The sequence below is a fragment of the Portunus trituberculatus genome, chromosome 12 (genome assembly GCF_017591435.1).
Source record: "Portunus trituberculatus isolate SZX2019 chromosome 12, ASM1759143v1, whole genome shotgun sequence".
In the NCBI taxonomy this organism is placed as follows: Eukaryota; Metazoa; Arthropoda; class Malacostraca; order Decapoda; family Portunidae; genus Portunus; species Portunus trituberculatus.
The window spans coordinates 827,455-850,301 of NC_059266.1; the positions used below are offsets into that span (position 1 = coordinate 827,455).

The window sequence follows — 22,847 nt, forward strand, 5'->3', positions numbered from 1 at the left end:
GGTGGATGAAGTGCTGGTGATGTGGTAGTGGATGAAGTGATGGTGATGTGGATGGTGGATGAAGTAATGGTGATGTGGTAGTGGATGAAGTGATAGTGATGTGGATGATGAAGTAATGGTGATGTGGTGGTGGATGAAGTGCTGGTGATGTGGTAGTGGATGAAGTGATGGTGATGTGGATGGTGGATGAAGTAATGGTGATGTGGTAGTGGATGAAGTGATAGTGATGTGGATGATGAAGTAATGGTGATGTGGATGGTGGATGAAGTAATGGTGATGTGGATGGTGGATGAAGTAATGGTGATGTGGTGGTGGATGAAGTGATGGTGATGTGGATGGTGGATGAAGTAATGGTGATGTGGTGGTGGATGAAGTGATGGTGATGTGGATGGTGGATGAAGTAATGGTGATGTGGATGATGAAGTGATGGTGATGTGGATGGTGGATGAAGTAATGGTGATGTAGTGGTGGATGAAGTGATAGTGATGTGGATGATGAAGTGATGGTGATGTGGATGGTGGATGAAGTAATGGTGATGTGGATGGTGGATGAAGTAATGGTGATGTGGTGGTGGATGAAGTGATGGTGATGTGGATGGTGGATGAAGTAATGGTGATGTGGTGGTGGATGAAGTGATGGTGATGTGGATGGTGGATGAAGTAATGGTGATGTGGTGGTGGATGAAGTGATGGTGATGTGGATGGTGGATGAAGTAATGGTGATGTGGTGGTGGATGAAGTGATAGTGATGTGGATGATGAAGTGATGGTGATGTGGATGGTGGATGAAGTAATGGTGATGTGGATGGTGGATGAAGTAATGGTGATGTGGTGGAGGATGAAGTAATGGTGATGTGGATGGTGGATGAAGTAATGGTGATGTGGTGGAGGATGAAGTGATGGTGATGTAGATGGTGGATGAAGTAATGGTGATGTGGTGGTGGATGAAGTGATGGTGATGTGGATAGTGGATGAAGTGATGATGAATGGTGTGGTGTGGGAGGTCAAGTGGCTGTAGTGGTGAGTGATGTGGATGGTGGATACTCCCTGGTGGATGAATGGGTGGTGAGTGGCATGTGGTGCAGATAGGATGGAGTCAGGATGGTGGAAATAGCCCAGCAGTGGTGGACAACAGGATGTGAGGTGGTGAGCACTGGTGGTGGTGTGGTGTGGTGTAGAAGCAGCCGGTGAGGAAGGAGAGGTGATAAGAGAGATAAGATAAGAGGGTGAGCAGGTGAGCACTGATGGTAGCTTGATTTAGTGTAAGAGATAACAGCAGAAAATAATAAAAGATATACCAAAACATGCTACTATGAGCAATAGAAATAAAGAAAACAATACGTTCCATAGCAACTAGTGAGAATAAGCTCCTTGACTAACCAATATAAGCTTACATACTAAACAACAGCCACATCACAACATTATGGGAGAGGAGGCAGCCATACATAAGCTGGGGAAAGACGAGACTATTGCAACACATCTCATCTCCTCCACTACACATTTAGTTTCAGAACTCATGTGGGTACCTTTAAATTTTTCATACACACTGACACACACACACACACACACACCCTTTCTTTGTGTTCTTGTAACTTTATTTTTTTTCTGGTAGCAACAACATTAATTTTTCTTGCTTACAATCTACTTCTCTCTATCTCTCTCTCTCTCATAAATTTTGCAATGTCTTTCTTTTCTAGTATTAATCACTTTTCTTTATTTCGCACATGTTTTCAAGCTAGCATTCTCTCTCTCTCTCTGTCAGACACACACAGCACCCACAAATCCGTCCATACTTGCCATCCCTCAGCTGGTATTCCCTCTGGCGGACCAGCTGGGAGGGCAGGAGTGGACGCGTGTGTGCCCTAGAGGTGAGCTGGTCCTGCAGGGTGGTGGCTAGGGTGGCGGCACTCTCCTTCCTCATGTTGCCGTGGATTAGCATCTCCACGTGAAGCCCCGACAGGAAGCGAGGAATGAATGCCTCCACTGTCTCTACCGTCATCTCTGTTTATGGGGTGAATCAAAGATTTATTGGATGGATGAGGTGAGGGAGATGAGTATACTGTCTTTGTGGGTGGGAGTGTTGGTTTAACTAAGTGGAGGAGTTGTGGTGTTTGTTTATGTTTGTTGGTGGAAGAATTGTGGTTTGCTCATGTTTGTGGATGGAAGAAATGGTTGCTACTCATGTTTCTGGGTGGATGAAGTGTGGTTTGCTCATGTTCATGTGTGGAAAAAAGGGTGGTTTGCTCGTGTTTGCTGGTGGAAGAAATGGTGGTTGTTAAATTTCTGGGTGGGTGAAGTGTGGAAAAATTATGCTTGTTTATCTCTTTGTATCTGGAAGAAAAGTTTATGTAAGTTTGTGGGTGTAAGAAATGGTTTGTTTTTTCTATTGTTAGTAAGTGGAAGAAGTGATTTGTTTGTCTAGTGTGGGCAAAAGAAATGGTTTGTTTATTTATTGTGGGTGGAACAAGTGGTTTTTTTATCTGTCTGTGGGTGAAAGAAATGGTTTGCTCATCTGCTTATGGAAGGAAGTAGAAATTTGCTCATCTCTTTGTGGTTGGAAAGTGTTTTTTTTTTTTTACATCTGTTTGAGTGGAAGAAGCAATGTTTGTTGAGGTTTGAGGGTGGAAAAAGGAACAATAATATTTTTCTTACTCAGTGGAAGAAATGAAAGTCCGTTTACTTTTGCCTGACATAAAGACAAACCCAACACTTATCTGAACTGTCATTGTCTTCTTCCCTTTCAACAACATGCCAACAACAACAATGGGGAGCCACTCACCATTAGTAGCCTCCAGCAGCTCCTCCTTGGTCCAGCCGTGCTCAGCCAGCAGCAGGGAGGTGTAGTGAACAACATGTTGGTGTGGCTGGTCAGCATTGAAGTTACGCAGCCCCCTCACATACTGCAGCGAGAGGCATTGAGGTGGTGAGGTGAAGCAGTGGTGAATAAGTGACTAGATTTCATAATCACTTAAAACCACAAGAAATCAAAAAAATGCCTCCTGCTTTTATCTACTTTTCATTTATTTTGTTTTTGTAAGAGGGAAAAGCTGGTCAAAAACTGAAGGGCAACAAAAATTATTAAAAAAAATAAAGGCCCATTGAGGTACAAAGTAATGGGGAAAGATACTCACAGCGTCCTTAAGGATCTCAAAGCGCTTGGGATCAACAGTGAAGGACGTCATGCGCTCCATTATCTTCTCCAGCAGGACATGCAGCTTGTCGTTGTAGCCCTTCACCAGCAGCTGTGGTGCAGAACACAAAGCATCAAGACACTGTCCTCACATCACATTTCTTCCTCTCCCAATTATACCTTTCCCTTATATTCTGTACCTCCTCCACCTCTAACTCATTCAAATCTTTTTTTTATTTTTCATTTTTATTGAACCCACTCTTTTTGTTTTACTCCATATTCTCTTTACTCACTCAACCTCCACTTAGATCTCATCTCTTCTACAAATATATACTCTTGAATCTATCTTCCTCTTACTCAACACTACCTTCTTTCTCGAAGACTACTCACGAAACTCCTTTTTACTCAAATTCCTCACACATCATTTCTTCTCCTGACCTCTTGAATCCACCTTTCTCTTACCCAACACCAGCTTTTTTTCTCTCCAAGACTCCATCCACTCCTCAAACTCCTTTTTCACACAGCATCCACCTTTAACACCTCATTTCTCCTGATGCAAAGTCTTGAATCCACTTTCCTCTAATCCAAAATCAGCTTCTCCCTTTTCTAAGATTCCACTCCTTAAACTCCCTTTACACTCAGCCTCCACTTCTAACACCTCATTTCTTCTCCGAATGTATACACTACCTTCTCCTTTCTTCAAGGCTACACTCAAACTCCTCACATACATCACTACCACTCCTAATCTATACTTTCATTCTACCTACCCCTCAAAGCTCCCCAACAACAAACATATCCAGTCTCACCGTCAGGCCATATTTGCTATTAGACAGGGAGTAGGTGAGGCCAGCTAAATCAGCTGCATAGGTGTACTCAGTGAGGGCATCACGGAACAACTGGGCAAAGATGTGAAGCTGGTTGGTGTGGTGGGGGTCCAGGTAAGCAACAGGACTAAAAAGCTCTGTGAACACAACAGCCTTGGGAAGTTTGTACTCATCGTCTTGCTTGAACCACACTCGGGCGAAGGGAGTCTGGCTAATCATCTCCGGAAGTCGATTGGTTTCCTGAGGGCGAAGTGTTGAAGTGCGTAGTTATTGATCGTTTTTGTGGGTAATGGTAAACTCTGTCCACCTTATTAGTGCAAGGATTGACCAGTATCTCATCTCTTTCACCTTTGTTCTTTCCACCTTATTAATGCTTGTTAACCAGTATCTTCATGCTTTCATCTCTGTCCTGTCTATTGTATTACTTCAAAGACTGAGTTATCTCTCATCTTTCATTCCTATTGCCACCTTCACTCCATCCTTGTTCTTTCCACTTTATTAATGCAACAGTTGACCAATATCTTCACTCTTTAATTTCTGTCTAGCCCATCTTATTACCACAGACTGACGGTTCTCTCCACTCTTTCATCCCTATTCAGATAACTTAATTCCTTCATCCTTGTTCATTCCACCTTATTACTGCAAAAGTTGACCAATTTCCTCACTCTTTCATCTGTCCTGTTCAACTAATTACGAACAAAATTGACAGTTATTTCCACTCTTTCATTCCTATTCAAATGCCTTCCCTACATCATCACTGTCCTATTCACCTTACTTATATCCACTGCACAACAACCCATCTACAACAACAACACTAGTGACAAGTTACCTGAGGGTCATTGTACAGGTCGAAGTTAGTAGGGACAAATTCATTCCTTGAGGGCAGCTGGAGGAGGTCATTGTAGCCAGCATCCCTCCACCTTTGCAATAGCTCCTCCTCCACACACTCCATCTTGTAGCAGGTACCATACCACTTCTCTGTACAAGTCACCTTCTCCTCCAGTGCCTTGCCTACCACTGCAATTCTAAAAAGAGGAAGTCAGAAATGAAATGAGAGGAAAAGAGTAATGGAATATTAAGATGATAAAAAAAAAAAAGTAAGGAGATTGAAAAAAACAGATAAGGAGTTATGGAAATAATAAAACAACAACAGATGAAAATAAGATAATAAAAAAGATCTAGAATAAAAACAAGTAAAGGAATACAGAAATTTAGAGACCTTCACTTCATAACATAAGTATGAGACATAGATAGCTGGAAACCCTAAAATAACAAAGACAAGTAGTAAGGGGACACAAAGCTCTGGCTCTCGAGTATTTGTTACTACCACCAAGATCTACATCAGGTAACAAGCTGGCCTGGCATTGATATGGTTGGCAGATTGAGTCTCGTTCGGTTTCCTGAGTTTAAGCTGCTTAATGGAAGATCACTGCTATGTTTGGAGCACCACAGTGGGGAGTTCGGTTCACCTGGCTGGATGTGATAGATACCGGAACTAAAATTAACAAATGAACTTTAAAGAGGTATTCAGGGACCCTCACCTAATACTTTCAGGCGTGAGGTGTTCCAGGACCATGTTGATGAGTTCCGGTTTGAATTCACTCAGCAAATAGCCGCCACACAGCACCTCGTCCAGCGGGTAATACTGTAGGAGAGAAGGAAGGGCATGACATCACTATCTGTATGTCCTATCAAGTGGTCCAGAAGTGTTGTGAGTGTTTCTGTGGTGTGTATGTGAGTCAGTTGTCTTATTAAGTGGTCCAGGATTATTGTGAGTGCTTCTGTGGTGTGTATGTGAATCAATATATCAGTTCAAGAATGAGGTTAAGAATGGGGTTATTTAATTTCTTTCATGTTATGTTCCTTCCTTGAGAACAAATGATGAGACACCCAAACATATAAGAATGTAATCATCAGTTCTTCATCATTCTCCCTTAGAGAGAGAGAGAGAGAGAGAGAGAGAGAGAGAGAGAGAGAGAGAGAGAGAGAGAGAGAGAGAGAGAGAGAGAGAGAGAGAGAAACTTCCCTAAACAATCATTACAATCCTAAAAACAACTCCCATCACAAACTGTTAGAATAAGTAAGACATCCAAGAACACTTAAGAACTGTCATTCGCTCAATCATTACAATCTTAAAAACAACAACAACATCCATTAAAATCTGTTGAAATAAGCAAGACATCCCTGAAGACTTAAAAACTATCATTCATTCGATCATTAATCTCAAAAACGACTTCTTCCATTAAAACCTTTGAAAATAAGCAAAACATCCTAGAACACTTGAGTCATCCGTTCCTCATCACCATCACCCTTCATAACTGTCAGCCTTCCGACACCCGCCACTCACATGTAGCTGCTCCGCCAGGCCACAGGTGTAGGACTGAGGTTGCTCCTTGTCCTTGAAGCGGAAGGTCATGGAGCTGAGGTCCCTGCACTCGTCAAACACCCACTGCTGGGGACCCTCCTTCTTCAGCAAGTTGAGGTACTGTAGGGGGTGAGAATGTTTAACTGAAGCAAACTGAATGTGGAAATTGATGAGTCTCTTCTTACTCCTCCTTTTTTACAACTTCATATCCTTCAATCTTACCTTATTTGTTGCTTCTTGCTCCCACTTTCTTTCATCTCCCTATCACTTACTATCATATATTCCTCCTTCTCTTAGTTCTTTCTTTGTATTATTCCTACCTCTTCCACCAATTCCTATCTTGCTTTTTACCTTCTCTTTGTTCCTTCTTTTCTCCATTTCCTTTCTTCCACTTCTCCCCCACACAACTCAAGACCACTCACCTGAAACACAGCTGTCACGATGTCCTCTACGTGCTCAATGCCTTCCTCTGTTAGGTCAACATTCACCACGAAGAAAGCAAACCCCTTGGCACCCGACTTTTGACCCCCCACCAGGGAGTTGACCCAGCCCCGCCCCTTCAGGTAGGACAGCAATGACCCTGGCCCCTCGTGTCCTATCAGGTGCCCCAGGTAATGGCCAGGCTGAAGAGGGAAAGGTATAAAAGTTGTTTGGTTTAAAGTGATGAGTTACTGGAGCATATTCTGAGACAATTCTGCCCACATAGCTACCTCATAAGTAAAGAGAAAATTTCACATTAATAGTTTTTGCTTTTAAGAATTTTCCTTTACTACAAAATGTTGAATCATGAAAAGTAGAGGAAAGTTGATGTAAAAAGTATGTCAATTAACTCTTAAAGTATGGGGGGTTGATTTACTTTTGTCTGTTACAGCGGGGAAAAATCACACCTGTCGAAAATGCTAAAAATATTTTTTCCTTATAAAAGCATATTTCTTTGTGTTATTCAGAGTACAACAACGTAGTTTTTAACATGTTATGACCTCTGAGAGCAAAGTTATTGCATATAAAAAAAATTCTCCCTGAACCCATGGCAGAACCCGCTGCTAAGAAATACCCCCCCCAAGCTCCAATAACACTGCGTGCACGCACTCACTCACTCACTCACTCTCTCTCTCTCTCCTTTCGAGCATCTGAATTTGATGTAAAAATAGGAACTTTTGCACTTTCATGTCAAGAAAATGCAAACTCAGATATATGAAACGATGTGCAAAACAGGGAAAGAAAAAGAAACCACATATTACAAGTATTGTGGATTTCTATAATAATTAGAATCTAGCAACTCTTATTAGCAATGTGATTCACGTGACTTGGCTGACAAGCACAGTCCTGTAGAGGCAACCATGGGTGACACACACCAGCGCATTGCTCGTGGGGAGTACGTGAGGAGGTTTATGAATGTCACTGTGAGGCTTGGTCTTTATCTCCCAGATCACTATCAGAATCACTACTGAAGTCTTCACTTTTTTCTATCTCAATAAAAAATCACTGTCTTCATTTTCATCACTGTCCTCAATGTCATTACCAAGTAACACTGACATAACATCACTCAGAGTACCGTTTTCTCCCTCCGGGTCACAGGGGTTGCCAGATGTCGCCTCAAAATGGGAAAAGATGACCTATTGTGAGGGCTCAAGTATCAATAGTGAGGGGGAAAGATTCAAACGTATAGCACGGAAAAATCATGATTCCCGGAACAATCCCCGCCTCTCCGCACGCGACGCTACAATCGTCCCGAAATGATCACCGTACGTTAAGGGTTAAAAAAGTGTGTGTTTTTTGTGCCTTGATTTGTTTCTAAAGTTGTAGTGTGTTATTATCTTACTTTCTAAAGGCTCTAGTTAAAGTGACACAGGGTTTCTATTTTTACAGTTTTCATTTACATTAGTGCTATAGTTCTGTAAAATCATCTAGAACATAAAGAAATGACTACTGTACCTGTAAACAAACACAAGAAAGTATGGTAAATAAAAAAAGATAAAATAAATAAATAAATAACAAGAAAAATCAGCACTGTAACCATGAAACAGCAAAAGACAAGACTGCTGAGAACCAGACTCTCTATACTACACTTTGGTAAAATAATGCACACACACACACACACACATCCAGCACACTCACAGCAGTCTTGTAGTGTGGGTGTAGATCTGGGATGGGGAAGGTGATGTACAGGTTACGGATGTCCTTCACTGGCACCACGTATCCCACTTTGCGGCACTGCTCTGGGCCAAAGGGGTGCCTAGCCCACTCTGGCACTGAGACACTTTTGTTCTCCACCTCACTGAAAAGTGACAACACCATCTCCTCCAGCTCATCCAGGCTCTCTGTGGAAGGGCAGAGCATAGGATGAAAGGACTGGAGGTTAGTGGAAATAGAAGAGTGAATTAATCATATTTACATACACACAAATACACAGGAGAAATAAGATACAGGAAGTAATAAAACTGAATGATTTAAATACAAACACACACACAGAAGGATTAGGATAAAGCAGAAAAGATTATAAAGAGGAAATAAGATGGAATGATTTAGAGAAGTAAGATAAAGAAAAGGAGATAAAGAAAGAGAAGATAAAAGACATGTTTGACATATTTACACACACATACAGTTCCACTAAGACAATACAAGTGGATAAGAGATGAAGAATAACTAACTTCCTAATATTCACACCAATAAACACACATAACAGATGAAGAATACCTAACTAACATTTACATAGACACACATACAAACATACAAAAAGCAAAGATAGCAGCACCCAATACACACCCTTGCCCAGCACTGCCAGGGCCATGATGTTGGAGGAGTACCACTTGGCATGGAACTCCAACAGGGCATCACGCACATTGATGCCCTGCTCTTTAGGTATGATGTCCAGAGTGTCCTTGTTACCTGGCAGAGAAAAGAAGATGGAATTGTAAACCCACCTTGATTCACACTCTTGTTTTGGCTGGTCTGTACTCAGTGAATGGGTGAATAAGCTTAATCTGACAAATTCATTCAAAGGCACTAAGGTTAAAACCATCAGTAATGATGCACTTAAAAGAATGAGTAAATAAAGAAGTCAAGTAAACACGGCAGGTCTTATGTTTGTTATACTATGACTATATACATACATACATACATATACCTAGACTGTCTTCCATAATAAGAGGGGTAGCCAAGACAAGGCACACAACTTTCAGAGTTACGCTCCTTTCGAACACTCTCTCAGCCCTACCCACTGACAAAGATGACACAATATTCCTGCCCTCACAGTTTGGAGAGTAAAGTGAAGAAACAGTATTTATATTCATACTTAGGATTATCTATGATGAAGAACACATGTCTGGAGGAAGATGGATGAAGCGTCATGAACAAAAACATCATCATTACCACCACCACCTGTTCAACTCACCCGTGCCAAACTTGCTGAAGTCATGTGTTGGGTCAGCTGTCGATTTCTCCAGTTGCGCTAGCCTCCAGTAGTCATTCTGGATGTTCTTCTCATGCTCAGAGTTGACGGCATTCACCTCCCTGTCCACGCCTCCCTCAGTGAAGAGTGGTGTCACGAAGAACTGTGCAAACCTGAGGGAGTGGCAAAAATCTTGATTCTCTGTGTATTTCAAAGAATCTTACTGTGTTTTCTTGCCTATTTGTGGCTTGGCAATTGTGGATTTGTATTTTCATAGATATAAAAGTCCCATGGAATACCAATATTGTATTGATGTGTAACTATTACAAATACCGCCAAAAAAGTGTGCAACTTATGATAACTGAAAGAACTATCCAGGCTCTTTTAGGCAACTCTGAAAATTCTCCATTATAGTCCTACTATCCTAAATTAAAGGCTAGGGTGGGGTCAGGTAGCAGGACGCACCTATTTACAGCATTGCCATATTTCTGCAAGAAGTTGCTATGACTTCTCTTCTTCCTCCTTCCCATATCTGCCTCTCACTGCCTCCCTCCTCTCCTTCCCTTCTCTCTCTCTCTGTTTATATTACTTTGCTTCCTTGATATTACTTTTCATGCTATAGTGGCCATATTAAAACTTTGACATTATTTCCACACCATCCAATGGGGAAAAAATCTCGGCGCATTTTTTTTTTTTCTTCTTTTTTTAGATGTTTCCCTGATAGAGCTAAATCCTCACCTGGGATCACTCAGGAGGACGTGACCCGGTCTCATTCAGTTGCCCTGAGTGTTGCTCCTCGGGGGAAGTTTCAAAACATTTATATTTATAGATAAACCAATGTAATTTCCATTTTCATACTATCAGGTTATTTTATATAAGCATAATTGTTACACTACCTATCCATCTTTCAACTCCAGTGAGTTAAAAAGTACAGAAAGATTTTAAAGCAACACTGTCAAATATTGATGCTACACTTCTTCTGCCTCATGTAAATACCTTATGGCCAATAAGTGTGTTTTTCTTTGATACATTATAATGGGTTTACCAAATTTTCATTAATATGAATTTACCTCCCTTGTGGTGCTTTTTATATGTCTCACAAATGTTACTCATTGCGGGTTTAGGAAACCTGGCAATGCTGTACAGAGGTCCAGGCGTGTCCTTGACTCCACCCTAACCTTTAATTTAGGATGGTATACCTATAGTTAGTTTAAGTTAAGAAGAAAGGGTGCCACTGCAGACCATCAAAGACAACAAAGTAGAAGAGGACAAAGTGGTGTGAGGAACAGGTGGGAAGTTTGTAGCCAGTCACTGGATGGTCTTGCAAGGCGCCTGGTGGTGTGTGACGGCCTGTGTGGTCACACACTCTACACGTCATTATATTGAGAACGTGCACACACTGTGACTGCAAGGCAGAGCACACTGCTGCCTTGCTGAGCAGTCACTGTGCTCTGTGAGGTGCTACACACAAAGCAGCTGCTTCTCATGATACAGCTGGATATGTGCAAAGCTAATGAAACAATGCATGGTGTGCTGCACCACACATCTTGCAAAACTCATTTATGATTACACTGAAAACTCCCCATCAGTTAGGTTAGGTTAAGAAGAAATCTATGAATGTGCAAAGCTGCAAATGCTAAACTGTGAATAGGTGAGAATGATGTATTTCCTAAGACAACACTGCATATTACAAATTTTAGTTTACAATGAAGGTTAAGATCTAGACGTCAGGTGCAGGAGTACAAGAATGGGACTATTTATGAAAGTACAGTGGTACCTCACCACACCGGACTTAGCAGTAACAGATTTAGCTAAATATGGACTGGTCAGACACTGGCCAAATTTTTTCCAGGAATCCCTGGTTCCATGTGGCCACACGGCTGAAAACACATGACATGATAAACAAGCCAAAAAACTCACAATACAAAAAATGAAGCAACGAGTAAAGACGACAAATGAGAAGAAAATGACACTGCATTAAGCGATGTAGCAGCAGAAAGTAAATGATGTCAACAACATTTAGGATGGGGGAAGCCTTTTCTACATAAATCACAACTTGATTTTAACCTCAACAGTGATGTGAAACAAAAGTTTGAGTGATTTCTGAAGTAATTTTGGATACATTAATTCATATAGAAACAGAGGAAGAGAAAGGACAGAGACAGAAGGTAAGGAGATGAAGCAGGGTTAGAGAAAGAAGACAAGTCCGTGATCTATAGAAAGGTGGCAATACTGGGAGGATCCTAGTGAAGGCCAGGGTTACACCTAAATGACCAGTTTGCATTTGTCTGTGCATCAATTTTTTTTTTTTTTTTTTTTTTACATTATGGCCAATAGTGCCTGTAAACATACCTGAAGAGCATATGTGGAAAGCTCTGTTAAGCTTCCGCCCGTTAGTGGTGCAGGCAGTTTTATTTATTTATTGTTCTTGCATGTCTATATAACTGATATAATTTTTTCCAATTAATTTTTTTGCTATAAAGATTTTTATTACTGTACAACAATCAGGTTGCTTAAATGTTCAAAATATCTTCATATGTTATCAAATTAAAAGGAATAAATTACTGAAAAAAGGGAAAAGGGGGCAGTTAAAGGTCTTGGGGACAAATCTCACTCTTTAACAGACAATTTGCAGTAATGGACAAACCCTCATCCCAAGTGTCCATTATGGTGAGGTACCACTGTATAGAAGGAAAATGACAGAGAGGTGATGGGCCGGAGAACAAGACTAGGAATATCACAGAGTTTGAGAGAAAAGGATGGGTGGTGTGGGGAGAGGAGCAGGGCCTGATGAGGAACAACTGGAAAGGTTGTGGTTGGTCAATGGACGGTCTTGCAAGACACCTGATGATGTGTGACGGGCTTGTGGCCACGCTATATGCTATATGCACATTGTTATGTTCAGGAAGTGCACGCAGTGTGACCGCACAACAAAGCACACTGCTGCCTTGCTGTGCTCTGTGAGGTGCTGCTTCTCATGACACAGCTGGAGATGTGTCTGGTGGTGTGTGACGGCCTTGTGACCACACTGTCTGTATGTTGCTATATTGAGGATGTGCATGCAGTGTGATCGTAGGGCAGAGCACACTGCTGCCTTGCTGTGCAGACACTGTGGTGTGTGAGGCACTGCACAAAACGATGCTTCTTCCCATGACACTGCTGGACGTGTGCCTTGTGGTGTGTGACGGCCGTGCGGCCATACATTTTGCACGTCGTTATATTGAGGACGTGCAAGCAGTGTGACCGCAGAGCAGAGCACACTGCTACCTTGCTGTGCAGACACTGTGATGTGTGAGGCACTGCACAAAACGATGCTTCTTCCCATGACACTGCTGAATGTGTGCCTTGTGGTGTGTGACGGCCGTGCGGCCATACATTTTGCACGTCGTTATATTGAGGACGTGCAAGCAGTGTGACCGCAGAGCAGAGCACACTGTTGCCTTGCTGTGCAGACACTGTGGTGTGTGAGGCACTGCACAAAACGATGCTTCTTCCCATGACACTGCTGGACGTGTGCCTTGTGGTGTGTGACGGCCGTGCGGACATTCATTTTGCACGTCGTTATATTGAGGACGTGCAAGCAGAATGAACGCAGAGCAGAGCACACTGCTGCCTTGCTGTGCAGACACTGTGGTGTGTGAGGCACTGCACAAAATGATGCTTCTTCCCATGACACTGCTGGACGTGTGCCTTGTGGTGTGTGACGGCCGTGCGGACATTCATTTTGCACGTCGTTATATTGAGGACGTGCAAGCAGAATGACCGCAGAGCAGAGCACACTGCTGCCTTGCTGTGCAGACACTGTGGTGTGTGAGGCACTGCACAAAACGATGCTTCTTCCCATGACACTGCTGGACGTGTGCCTGATGGTGTGTGACGGCCGTGCGGTCATACATTTTGCACGTCGTTATATTGAGGACGTGCATGCAGTGTGACCGCAGAGCAGAGCACACTGCTGCCTTGCTGTGCAGACACTGTGGTGTGTGAGGCACTGCACAAAACGATGCTTCTTCCCATGACACTGCTGGACGTGTGCCTGATGGTGTGTGACGGCCGTGCGGTCATACATTTTGCACGTCGTTATATTGAGGACGTGCATGCAGTGTGACCGCAGAGCAGAGCACACTGCTGCCTTGCTGTGCAGACACTGTGGTGTGTGAGGCACTGCACAAAACGATGCTTCTTCCCATGACACTGCTGGACGTGTGCCTTGTGGTGTGTGACGGCCGTGCGGACATAAATTTTGCACGTCGTTATATTGAGGACGTGCAAGCAGTGTGACCGCAGAGCAGAGCACACTGCTGCCTTGCTGTGCAGACACTGTGGTGTGTGAGGCACTGCACAAAACGATGCTTCTTCCCATGACACTGCTGGACGTGTGCCTTGTGGTGTGTGACGGCCGTGCGGACATACAATTTGCACGTCGTTATATTGAGGACGTGCAAGCAGTATGACCGCAGAGCAGAGCACACTGCTGCCTTGCTGTGCAGACACTGTGGTGTGTGAGGCACTGCACAAAACGATGCTTCTTCCCATGACACTGCTGGACGTGTGCCTTTTGGTGTGTGACGGCCGTGCGGTCATTCATTTTGCACGTCGTTATATTGAGGACGTGCAAGCAGAATGACCGCAGAGCAGAGCACACTGCTGCCTTGCTGTGCAGACACTGTGGTGTGTCAGACACTGCACAAAACGATGCTTCTTCACATGACACTGCTGGACGTGTGCCTTGTGGTGTGTGACGGCCGTGCGGACATACAATTTGTTCGTCGTTATATTGAGGACGTACAAGCAGTGTGACCGCAGAGCAGAGCACACTGCTGCCTTGCTGTGCAGACACTGTGGTGTGTGAGGCACTGCACAAAACGATGCTTCTTCCCATGACACTGCTGGACGTGTGCCTTGTGGTGTGTGACGGCCGTGCGGACATACATTTTGCACGTCGTTATATTGAGGACGTGCAAGCAGTGTGACCGCAGAGCAGAGCACACTGCTGCCTTACTGTGCAGTCACTGTGCTGTGAGGCACTGCACACAGCACAGCTGCTTCCCATGACACAGCTGGAGATGTGTCTGTTGGTGTGTGACGGCCTTGTGGACACATCGTCTGTACGTCGCTATATTGAGGACGTGCACGCAGTGTGACCGCAGGGCAGAGCACACTGCTGCCTTGCTGTGCAGACACTGTGGTGTGTGAGGCACTGCACACAATGATGCTTTTTCCCCATGACACAGCTGGACGTGTGTCTGGTAGTGTGTGACGGCCTTGTGGCCACACAATTTGCTCGTCGTTACATTGAGGACGTGCACGCAGTGTGACCGCAGGGCAGAGCACACTGCTGCCTTGCTGTGCAGACACTGTGGTGTGTGAGGCACTGCACACAATGATGCTTCTTCCCCATGACACAGCTGGACGTGTGTCTGGTAGTGTGTGACTGCCTTGTGGACACACACTTTGCACGTCGTTACATTGAGGACGTGCACGCAGTGTGACCGCAGGGCAGAGCACACTGCTGCCTTGCTGTGCAGACACTGTGGTGTGTGACGGCCTTGTGGTCACACCTTATGCACGTCGTTATATTGAGGACGTGCACTCAGTGTGACCGCAGGGCAGAGCACACTGCTGACTTGCTGTGCAGTCACTGTGCTCTGTGAGGCGCTGCACACAGCATAGCTGCTTCTCATGACAACTGGACATATGCCTGGTGGTGTGTGACGGCCTTGTGGGCACACCTTATGCACGTCGTTATATTGAGGACGTGCACGCAGTGTGACCGCAGGGCAGAGCACACTGCTTCTTTGCTACCTTACTGTGCTCTGTGAGCTACTACAAATAATGCAGCTGCTTCCCATGACAAAGCTGGACATTTGCATGGTGTGCTGCACTGCACATCTTGCACAAATGACTTATAATTACACTGAAATTCCCAATCAGTTAGGTTAGATTAAGAGAGAAAATCTGAACATGTGAAGCCACAAATGCAATACTGTAAATATGTGGGAAACGGCTTTCTGAAACTCCTCTGTACTGCACCTCCATGACAATGACGAGATTCTAATCAACCTTCAAGGTTGTTATTATGGTTGTAGAAAGAGATCAACAAAATTTTTACCTTAGCAACATAAGAAACACCCTTGAGAATTTGACTAATCATTACTGTGACCTTTGAAAATAATGGTGGTATGAGAGCAGTGTTTTTTAATATGTGCCAAAATTATAAGGGAATTGCAAAGAACTTGACTCCTTCAAGTGTCTGTGACAACAAATATCAATGAGGTGGCAAACTACAAACCATGAAAGAGTTACAACACTATAATCCTTGTTATAATAATTACTGGAGAGAACAATATTAGGGAATAAGAAATACACACCGAAGAAAACATATTCCAACACAAACTACATCACTGAGCACCCCTAGCTACTACCATCACCAAACCCTGGCCCCCCACCTGTCCAGCGCCCCAGAGAAGGCATCAGGAGCCACGTCAAAGTAGTAGTTGGTGTGGTCTGCTGCAGTGTAGGCATTGCTGGACCCGCCATGCTCTGAGAGGTACTTGTTGTATTCATTCTCACACGGATATTTCTTGGTGCCCATAAACAGCATATGCTCGCAGAAGTGGGCCAGGCCAGGCAGCTCTGTTGGGTCTGACATACTGCCTGGTTGTGGGGGGGAGAAGAGGTATCAGTTTGTGGAAGATGGTAGGTGATTCAAGTGATAGATTTTAGGATTGGAAGAGGAGGAGGATGATAAAGTGTGTGGCAGATCTCATTCTAGTGACAGCTTTGTGGAGGGGGGAGGAGGAGAGGAGAGGAGAGGAGAGGACAGGAGAGGAGGGAGGGGAAGGGAGGGGAAGGGAGGAAAGGAGAGAGGAGGAGAGGAGAGGAGGAGAAAAAGAAGGAAGAGGAGGAGGAGGAAGAGGAAACATCAGTAAGTGACAAACAGTAAATCATTCAAGAAACAGTTCTGGGAGAGGAGGAGGAGGAGGAGGAGGAGGAGGAGGAGGAGGAGGAGGAGGAGGAGGAGGAGGAGGAGGAGGAGGATTCACCATCACCCTAACCCACCACCACCCCCACTAACAGCCACCACTCACCCACATGGACATCGAGAGCAGCAGCAGACTTGTCCGTGGCCGGGTCTGAGATGAGGAGAACCTTGAGGTCATTGTCGAGGACGAGCGCCCGGTACTGCCTCTGGTCCTCCTCTGACTTGACGATCGTGTCCATCTGCACCTTGACTCCCATAGTTGCTGAATATGCTGCTTGGTGTAACCTGACGGGATGAAAAAGCTATTCAAATCCCAGTGTGCTTGATTCGTAAGTATTTTTTTCAAGATTTTATCTTTTTCTTCAAAAAATGCCTAAACAAAAATGCCGACTTGGATGCCAGTTCCTGAGCAGATCCAAGAGTTAGCCAAAAGAATGGGATAAATAAATGTTTTGAAACTTTTACCTGTACATAATTTTACCATTACTAGAACCTTTGAGCAATTCTACATTAATCATTTGTATCTGATGAGAAAATTTGTATACAGTCGGCGCCACGGGTATTGGCGCGATGTTTTTTTTTCATCTGTAGCACTAAAACAAGTGCAATACTAACATGTATGTAGAACCTACCAGCCTCTAATATTTTTTGGGGAGTCCTTTCCTTTTCAGACAGCTCTCAAGGCATCGAGGAACAGATTCAGCCAGTCTTTGGAGCATTGAGGGTTCTAAGTTGTCCCAAATGTCCTTAATCTCCTTCACAAGCTTTTCCACAGTTGCTGTGTTACGTCCTCGTAGTCTTCGTTTTATTAGTCCCCACACATTTTCAATTGGATTGAAATCTGGACTATTACCAGGCCAATCGTTTATGTAATCCACTCCTACAAATTCAAGCCATTCTTTGATTAGTTTTGCTGTGTGTGCAGGGGCACCATCCTGCATGAACACCTCACTCTTACAGGCATCAAAGCAGTCCTCAAGATGGTCACACAACAGTTCCAAATATGATTCCTTGTTCACTGTTGTGTTTTTAGGTAATATAACCAGCTTGCCCACACCATAGTACCCAAATGCACCCCATACCATGACACTATCAGGGTGCTTGACTGTCCCCTGTGTGTACTTGGGATGGTACGGGTCCGCACCCAGACGGAGCCTAACCTTACCTCCTCGGTTCCCAGTAACATTAAATGTAGCCTCATCGGTCCACAAAACCTTCTTCCACTTTTCATTGTCCCAATTTAGATATTTCTTACAAAATTTCACACGATTGTGTTTCTGTTTCTCCATCAGAAGAAGTTTGCGTCGTGGTGCCCGATGCTCATAAGACAAATCGTCCTTGAGGCGGCGTTGTATTGTCCTAACAGACATATCTTGCAGGAGTTTTGGATTTTTTTTCTTTCAATTCTTTAGCTGTTATCCTTGGTTCAGCTTCCACCTGTCTTTGGATAACCTTCAGAGTCCTTTTTGATGTCTTTTTAGCTGGTCCAGTCCTCTTGACTTGGAGTGGGGGATAATCACCTCCGCTGTCTTGCATTTCTTTGTCCATCTCTGGACACTGCACAACGATACTCTGGTCTGGATTGATATATCCTTGTTAGACTTTCCTGCCTTATAAAGTGAGCTTATTGCTGCAATTTTCTCCCTTGTGAGCTCTGGGCCTCGTGGCATTATTAAAAAAATCCCACAAAAAACACAGCACGTCAGAGCGGAAAAAAAAAACAATTGATGCGGTCACGACTAATCACAAAAAGCAACTGAGTTATTCTATAGGTAATTGAGATCTTTATTGTCTGTACGTGGATCTTAAGCTTAGCCTACTCTACCATGTGCTTTCGCGCCAATACCAGTGTCGGTTTTCTTAGGTATAAAATGGGGGTCCTTAATAATTCGTCACGGGTATTGGCGCACATTTTTCGCGCCAATACCTGTGGCGCCGACTGTATATCTTTTAGTTTTCCCGTTTAATTTTTTTTCTAAGTACAGCTTATTTAATTTATTTTTTATCTTTAACTTTAATACCACTAGAAACTTTTAGCAATTCTACATTAATCACTTATATATGATTAGAAAGTACAAAATCAATCCATGTATCAATCTATCTATCTACATACATAAAAGGATGGCAATCCCATTTAGCTTTAATTATATTAATTTACAAAACACATTATCAATCACTTATATTCCTGTTCACTCCGTGAGACCATTATCAAACACTTATCCTTATATATCACCTAGCACTGTGGTCAAAGGATGCCTCTAGGTGCACTGCCCTTGCCAACACCAACAGAAAAAAAAAAAAAAGATAAAAGATAAGATAACAAACTTGTACCATTTCAGCAACCTTATCATGAGCGACAGATATTTAGAAACTCATGGACACAACAATAGTCACACTGACTGAAACGGCAGACAGCGCTACAAGGAAGTGAATTAAGAAATACATACTAAGAAAGAATAATAGGTAAATGTTGAGACAGGAACAACTTCTAAAACTCTAAGTATGATGACCTTAACCTCGTAGAGAAGTCAAAGAAGAAACACTAGAAAAGAACAACAGGTAAATTTTAAGGCTAGCTGTCACGACTTTCACCAGTGCCATGGCCAGCCTTCAAAATATGCTAATAAACATCTTAGTAACTCTAGAATACCTGAATAAACATGAAAAAATTGAGGTTGCAAAAGTTTTACAATAGAGAGGAAGAATTCTGAAAGAATATGAAGGACACTGAACTAATCCAGCTGTACATATTCTTAGTCTTTAAAAATATCCTAAAAGCTTTTTCATTCTAGAATACCTGAATAAATATGAAAAGTTGGGGTATTATAACTAGAAATAAAATTTGAAGATTACTTAACTAATAACCATCAGCACACATTTCTAGCTTTCACAATGTGTTAATCTGATCTAACTGCACACCACCATGCTTACATAACCATAAAAGACTACAAATATTAGTTCTTGTTCAGAAAATTATTCTTGGTTAGCATGCACAGTGGGTTGGTTACATCACGAACAGCCTTACATATCAACCTACAACCTCCCTGTCACCCTAACCTCTTCAATAATGAGATGCATCTTTACTGTAATTTTTGGGTATGATTAGACAATTCTATTTGCATTGGGAAGGATCTAAGGTGGTCAAAAGATAAATGGCCAGTCTTTACTATTCTCATACCAACATATGTTTCTGAAGCTGTACAATTGCTAAATATCAACCAGAATGAATATTAAAACGAATCCTAGTACTGAAAAGATTAATGACACTGCATGTGCCATCCGATGTGGAAATATTACCTGTAAGTGGAAAGAATTGTAGGAGAAACCCAATAAGTGTAGTGTTGTAGTTACATCACTAATTATTTAACACAAATGCATAAAACTTTCCCATCAGCTGAATTACACATTAACAAACCTGCAGGAAGTGGAAACATTGCATGAAATAAGCCAAGAGAACCGTGAGAACCCAAATATGTGTAGCGGCACGGTTGCATTACTAATTAATTAAGACACATATGTAACATCTTCTTTTCATTCTATTTACACTGAAACACACCTGTGCACATATATATGGGCTAAATGTAGAGCCAAGAGTGGACAAATAGAACCTTGAGAACCCCAATATGTGCAGCGGCATGGCTGCATTACAAATTACTTAACACAACTACGCAGCACCTTTCTGTCACTCTACATACACTCAAAAACACCCATGCACACCTGTAGGGGCTGGAAATATTACCTGAGAGTGGAGAAGAAGCCGAGGGTAGTTGAGGCTAAAAAACTCGCCCGTGAGCCAATTTTTTTTCCCGTTCGTCTTATTCCCGTATTTATCCCTCTTAACCCTCCTCCTCCTTCCACTAGTGCACTCAGTCTAGTCTGCAACAGTCTGCCATTACGTGTGCCCGTCACCACCACTCTGAGGAGCATTGACGGGGAGAGGGAGAAACGAAGGCAGGTTACGACAAGGAGGAGGAATCTCTCTGAGGAATGACTCGGCCGTACTGGCTGCCTGCCCCCTCTCGGTCCCCCATCTCTCGGCCCACTCTCCTCCCTCCCCCTAACCTTTATATTTTGTCTCAATCCTACAGTTTTATCCAATCTGCTCATAGATTACCTCATATTGCATTATTTCTATTGCCATATATGAAATTAAGAGGAAATAATTAGATTTTATTGTCTGCCTGCCTCCTTTCTCGACATTCTTTCCTACTTCCCCATGCCCCGCACTAAATTCCTAACCCTTATGTTTTACCTCACTCCTACCTCAACCAAATCTACCCCTGAATTACCCTTTGTTATTTTATTTATATGACTAAATATATAATTAAGAGGAAATATTTGGATCTTATCTGACTGCCCCTTCTCGGCCCCCATCTCTCTCGTCTCCCATCCTCCCCGTGGCTCCTGTCTTGTCTCACTTCTACCCTAAAGTTTAACAATCTGCTCCTGAATTATTCCATTGTTTGATCCCTATTACCGTATATGAAGTTATCAAGAGGAAATGGATCTTATTGCCCGCCTGCCACATCTCTTGGCCCTCGTTTACCCATTTCCTAGTTTTTGTCTCCCATACCAATGTTTAACCCAATCTGCCCATGAATTAGTCCATATTCTCTATTGCTGTTATAATATATGAATTTATACAGGCAAAAGTAATGTTTTTTTTTTAACCCAATTGGGGAATTAATAGTGATGTTTCATTTTATAAGTTAGTATGGTCCACTTCCGTGACAGGTGGTGCAGTTCAATCTTGCCTTCTTCGGCCCCCTTTCAGACGTTACTTTTTATTACTGTTAATATCTGTGAAGTTTTAAAACAATATACGATATATATATTTTGCGTTTTCTATATATACATGAAGCTCAACAGGCACATTAAGTAAAACTGACACTCGCGCCTATCTCACCTTGTTGTCTTCGGTCCTACGGTAGCCAGCACAAAACTGCATTAGTTACCGGAGAACTATTCATGATTTGAAACGAGTTATCTTTTTCCACATATACAGAAAAGTCAAAGCTAAAATGAAAAGGGATCGAGGAAAATTCACTTTCAACTCCAGAGTTCACTAAAATTAGGCGAAAAGGATTCAGAACCTACTTGCATATTGATCTCTTTCAAATATATATAATTTTATTATTTCTTATCAGATATTTCTGGCTAATAATCTTTTTCTATTACATTGAAACTAACTTCCTTGCAACTTACTTCCAAACCAATTCTTCCTTATTTCCTTAAACTACTTCGTATAACCTACACTACTCTATAGTTTACAATCTTTTCCTACGTCAAACATTCCAACAATCTACTCTCATACAATTTTTTTCTTACTTTATTGTAATATCATCTGTCTGGCTTGGTTTTTTTTTTTTTTTTTTTTTTACGAAGGTTCATGATTTACTTTTCATACCAATTCTTTCCTATTTTCTAATCTAACCTCTGTAACTCATTAACATTCCCACGAGTTCTATTTCTCTCCTGACTAAGATCTAGAGACTCTCATAACTGTATACAGCGTGATCTCAAGTGTACGGCCTTAAGGCTGAGTTTAATATTAGTCTATCGTTTTAATACTTCTAAACCTGTCATTGACTTGGCAACATTGGGGCACGTGGTCTCTCTCTCTCTCTCTCTCTCTCTCTCTCTCTCTCATAAATTCTTCCTATTCAAACTTGCGTCATGTACGTAAACAAGTTATAACTACTACTACTACTACTACTACTACTATTGTTGATGCTGCTGCTGATGCTGCTGCTGCAAGAAAAGATGATGAGGAGGAGGTTGAGGAAGCTGATGAAAGCGAAGATGCAAAGTAGTAGTAGTAGTAGTAGTAGTAGCAGTAGCAAGAACAGTAGTAGCAGGGGTAAGTAGTCGTAGTAGAATAAAGGGAACTAACCCAAACAAAGATATAAACCAAATAAACACAAGTACCACATCATTCAACACTGGGCTGACACAAATAAGACCAATGCTATTACTCAGAAGTTTGTACTAGTTAGTCAGCTTAGGTAAACACAACACACGTGGGCAGGTAACGTAATCAAATACACACACTTATGGTTACATTACAGAGAAGTGTGACCGATATGAGGTGACAAACAAGTATATACAAGAATAATAACCGGATAAATAAATAAATAAATAAATAAATAAATAA

General features: G+C 42.5%; 1 protein-coding gene across 2 annotated transcripts in view; it reads right to left on the reverse strand.

The window, feature by feature from the left end:
• Positions 1 to 20,710, reverse strand: part of LOC123502918 (insulin-degrading enzyme-like) — a 33,010-nt gene extending 12,300 nt beyond the window's left edge. The window contains exons 1-14 of one of the 2 annotated variants that reach the window (XM_045252205.1): positions 20,433 to 20,707; positions 16,800 to 16,978; positions 16,158 to 16,365; positions 9,712 to 9,881; positions 9,084 to 9,206; positions 8,436 to 8,638; positions 6,740 to 6,940; positions 6,300 to 6,437; positions 5,494 to 5,597; positions 4,782 to 4,977; positions 3,935 to 4,192; positions 3,130 to 3,240; positions 2,778 to 2,898; positions 1,796 to 1,999 (exon numbers count right to left, since the gene is read on the reverse strand). In XM_045252205.1, the coding sequence (XP_045108140.1) occupies positions 1,796 to 1,999; positions 2,778 to 2,898; positions 3,130 to 3,240; positions 3,935 to 4,192; positions 4,782 to 4,977; positions 5,494 to 5,597; positions 6,300 to 6,437; positions 6,740 to 6,940; positions 8,436 to 8,638; positions 9,084 to 9,206; positions 9,712 to 9,881; positions 16,158 to 16,365; positions 16,800 to 16,978; positions 20,433 to 20,620 (2,404 nt within the window). In that variant the 5' untranslated portion in view covers positions 20,621 to 20,707. Of the gene's footprint in view, positions 1 to 1,791; positions 2,000 to 2,777; positions 2,899 to 3,129; positions 3,241 to 3,934; positions 4,193 to 4,781; positions 4,978 to 5,493; positions 5,598 to 6,299; positions 6,438 to 6,739; positions 6,941 to 8,435; positions 8,639 to 9,083; positions 9,207 to 9,711; positions 9,882 to 16,157; positions 16,366 to 16,799; positions 16,979 to 20,432 lie in introns of both variants that reach the window. The other variant, XM_045252207.1, reaches the window with a different exon arrangement.
• Positions 20,711 to 22,847: the final 2,137 nt, after the last annotated feature.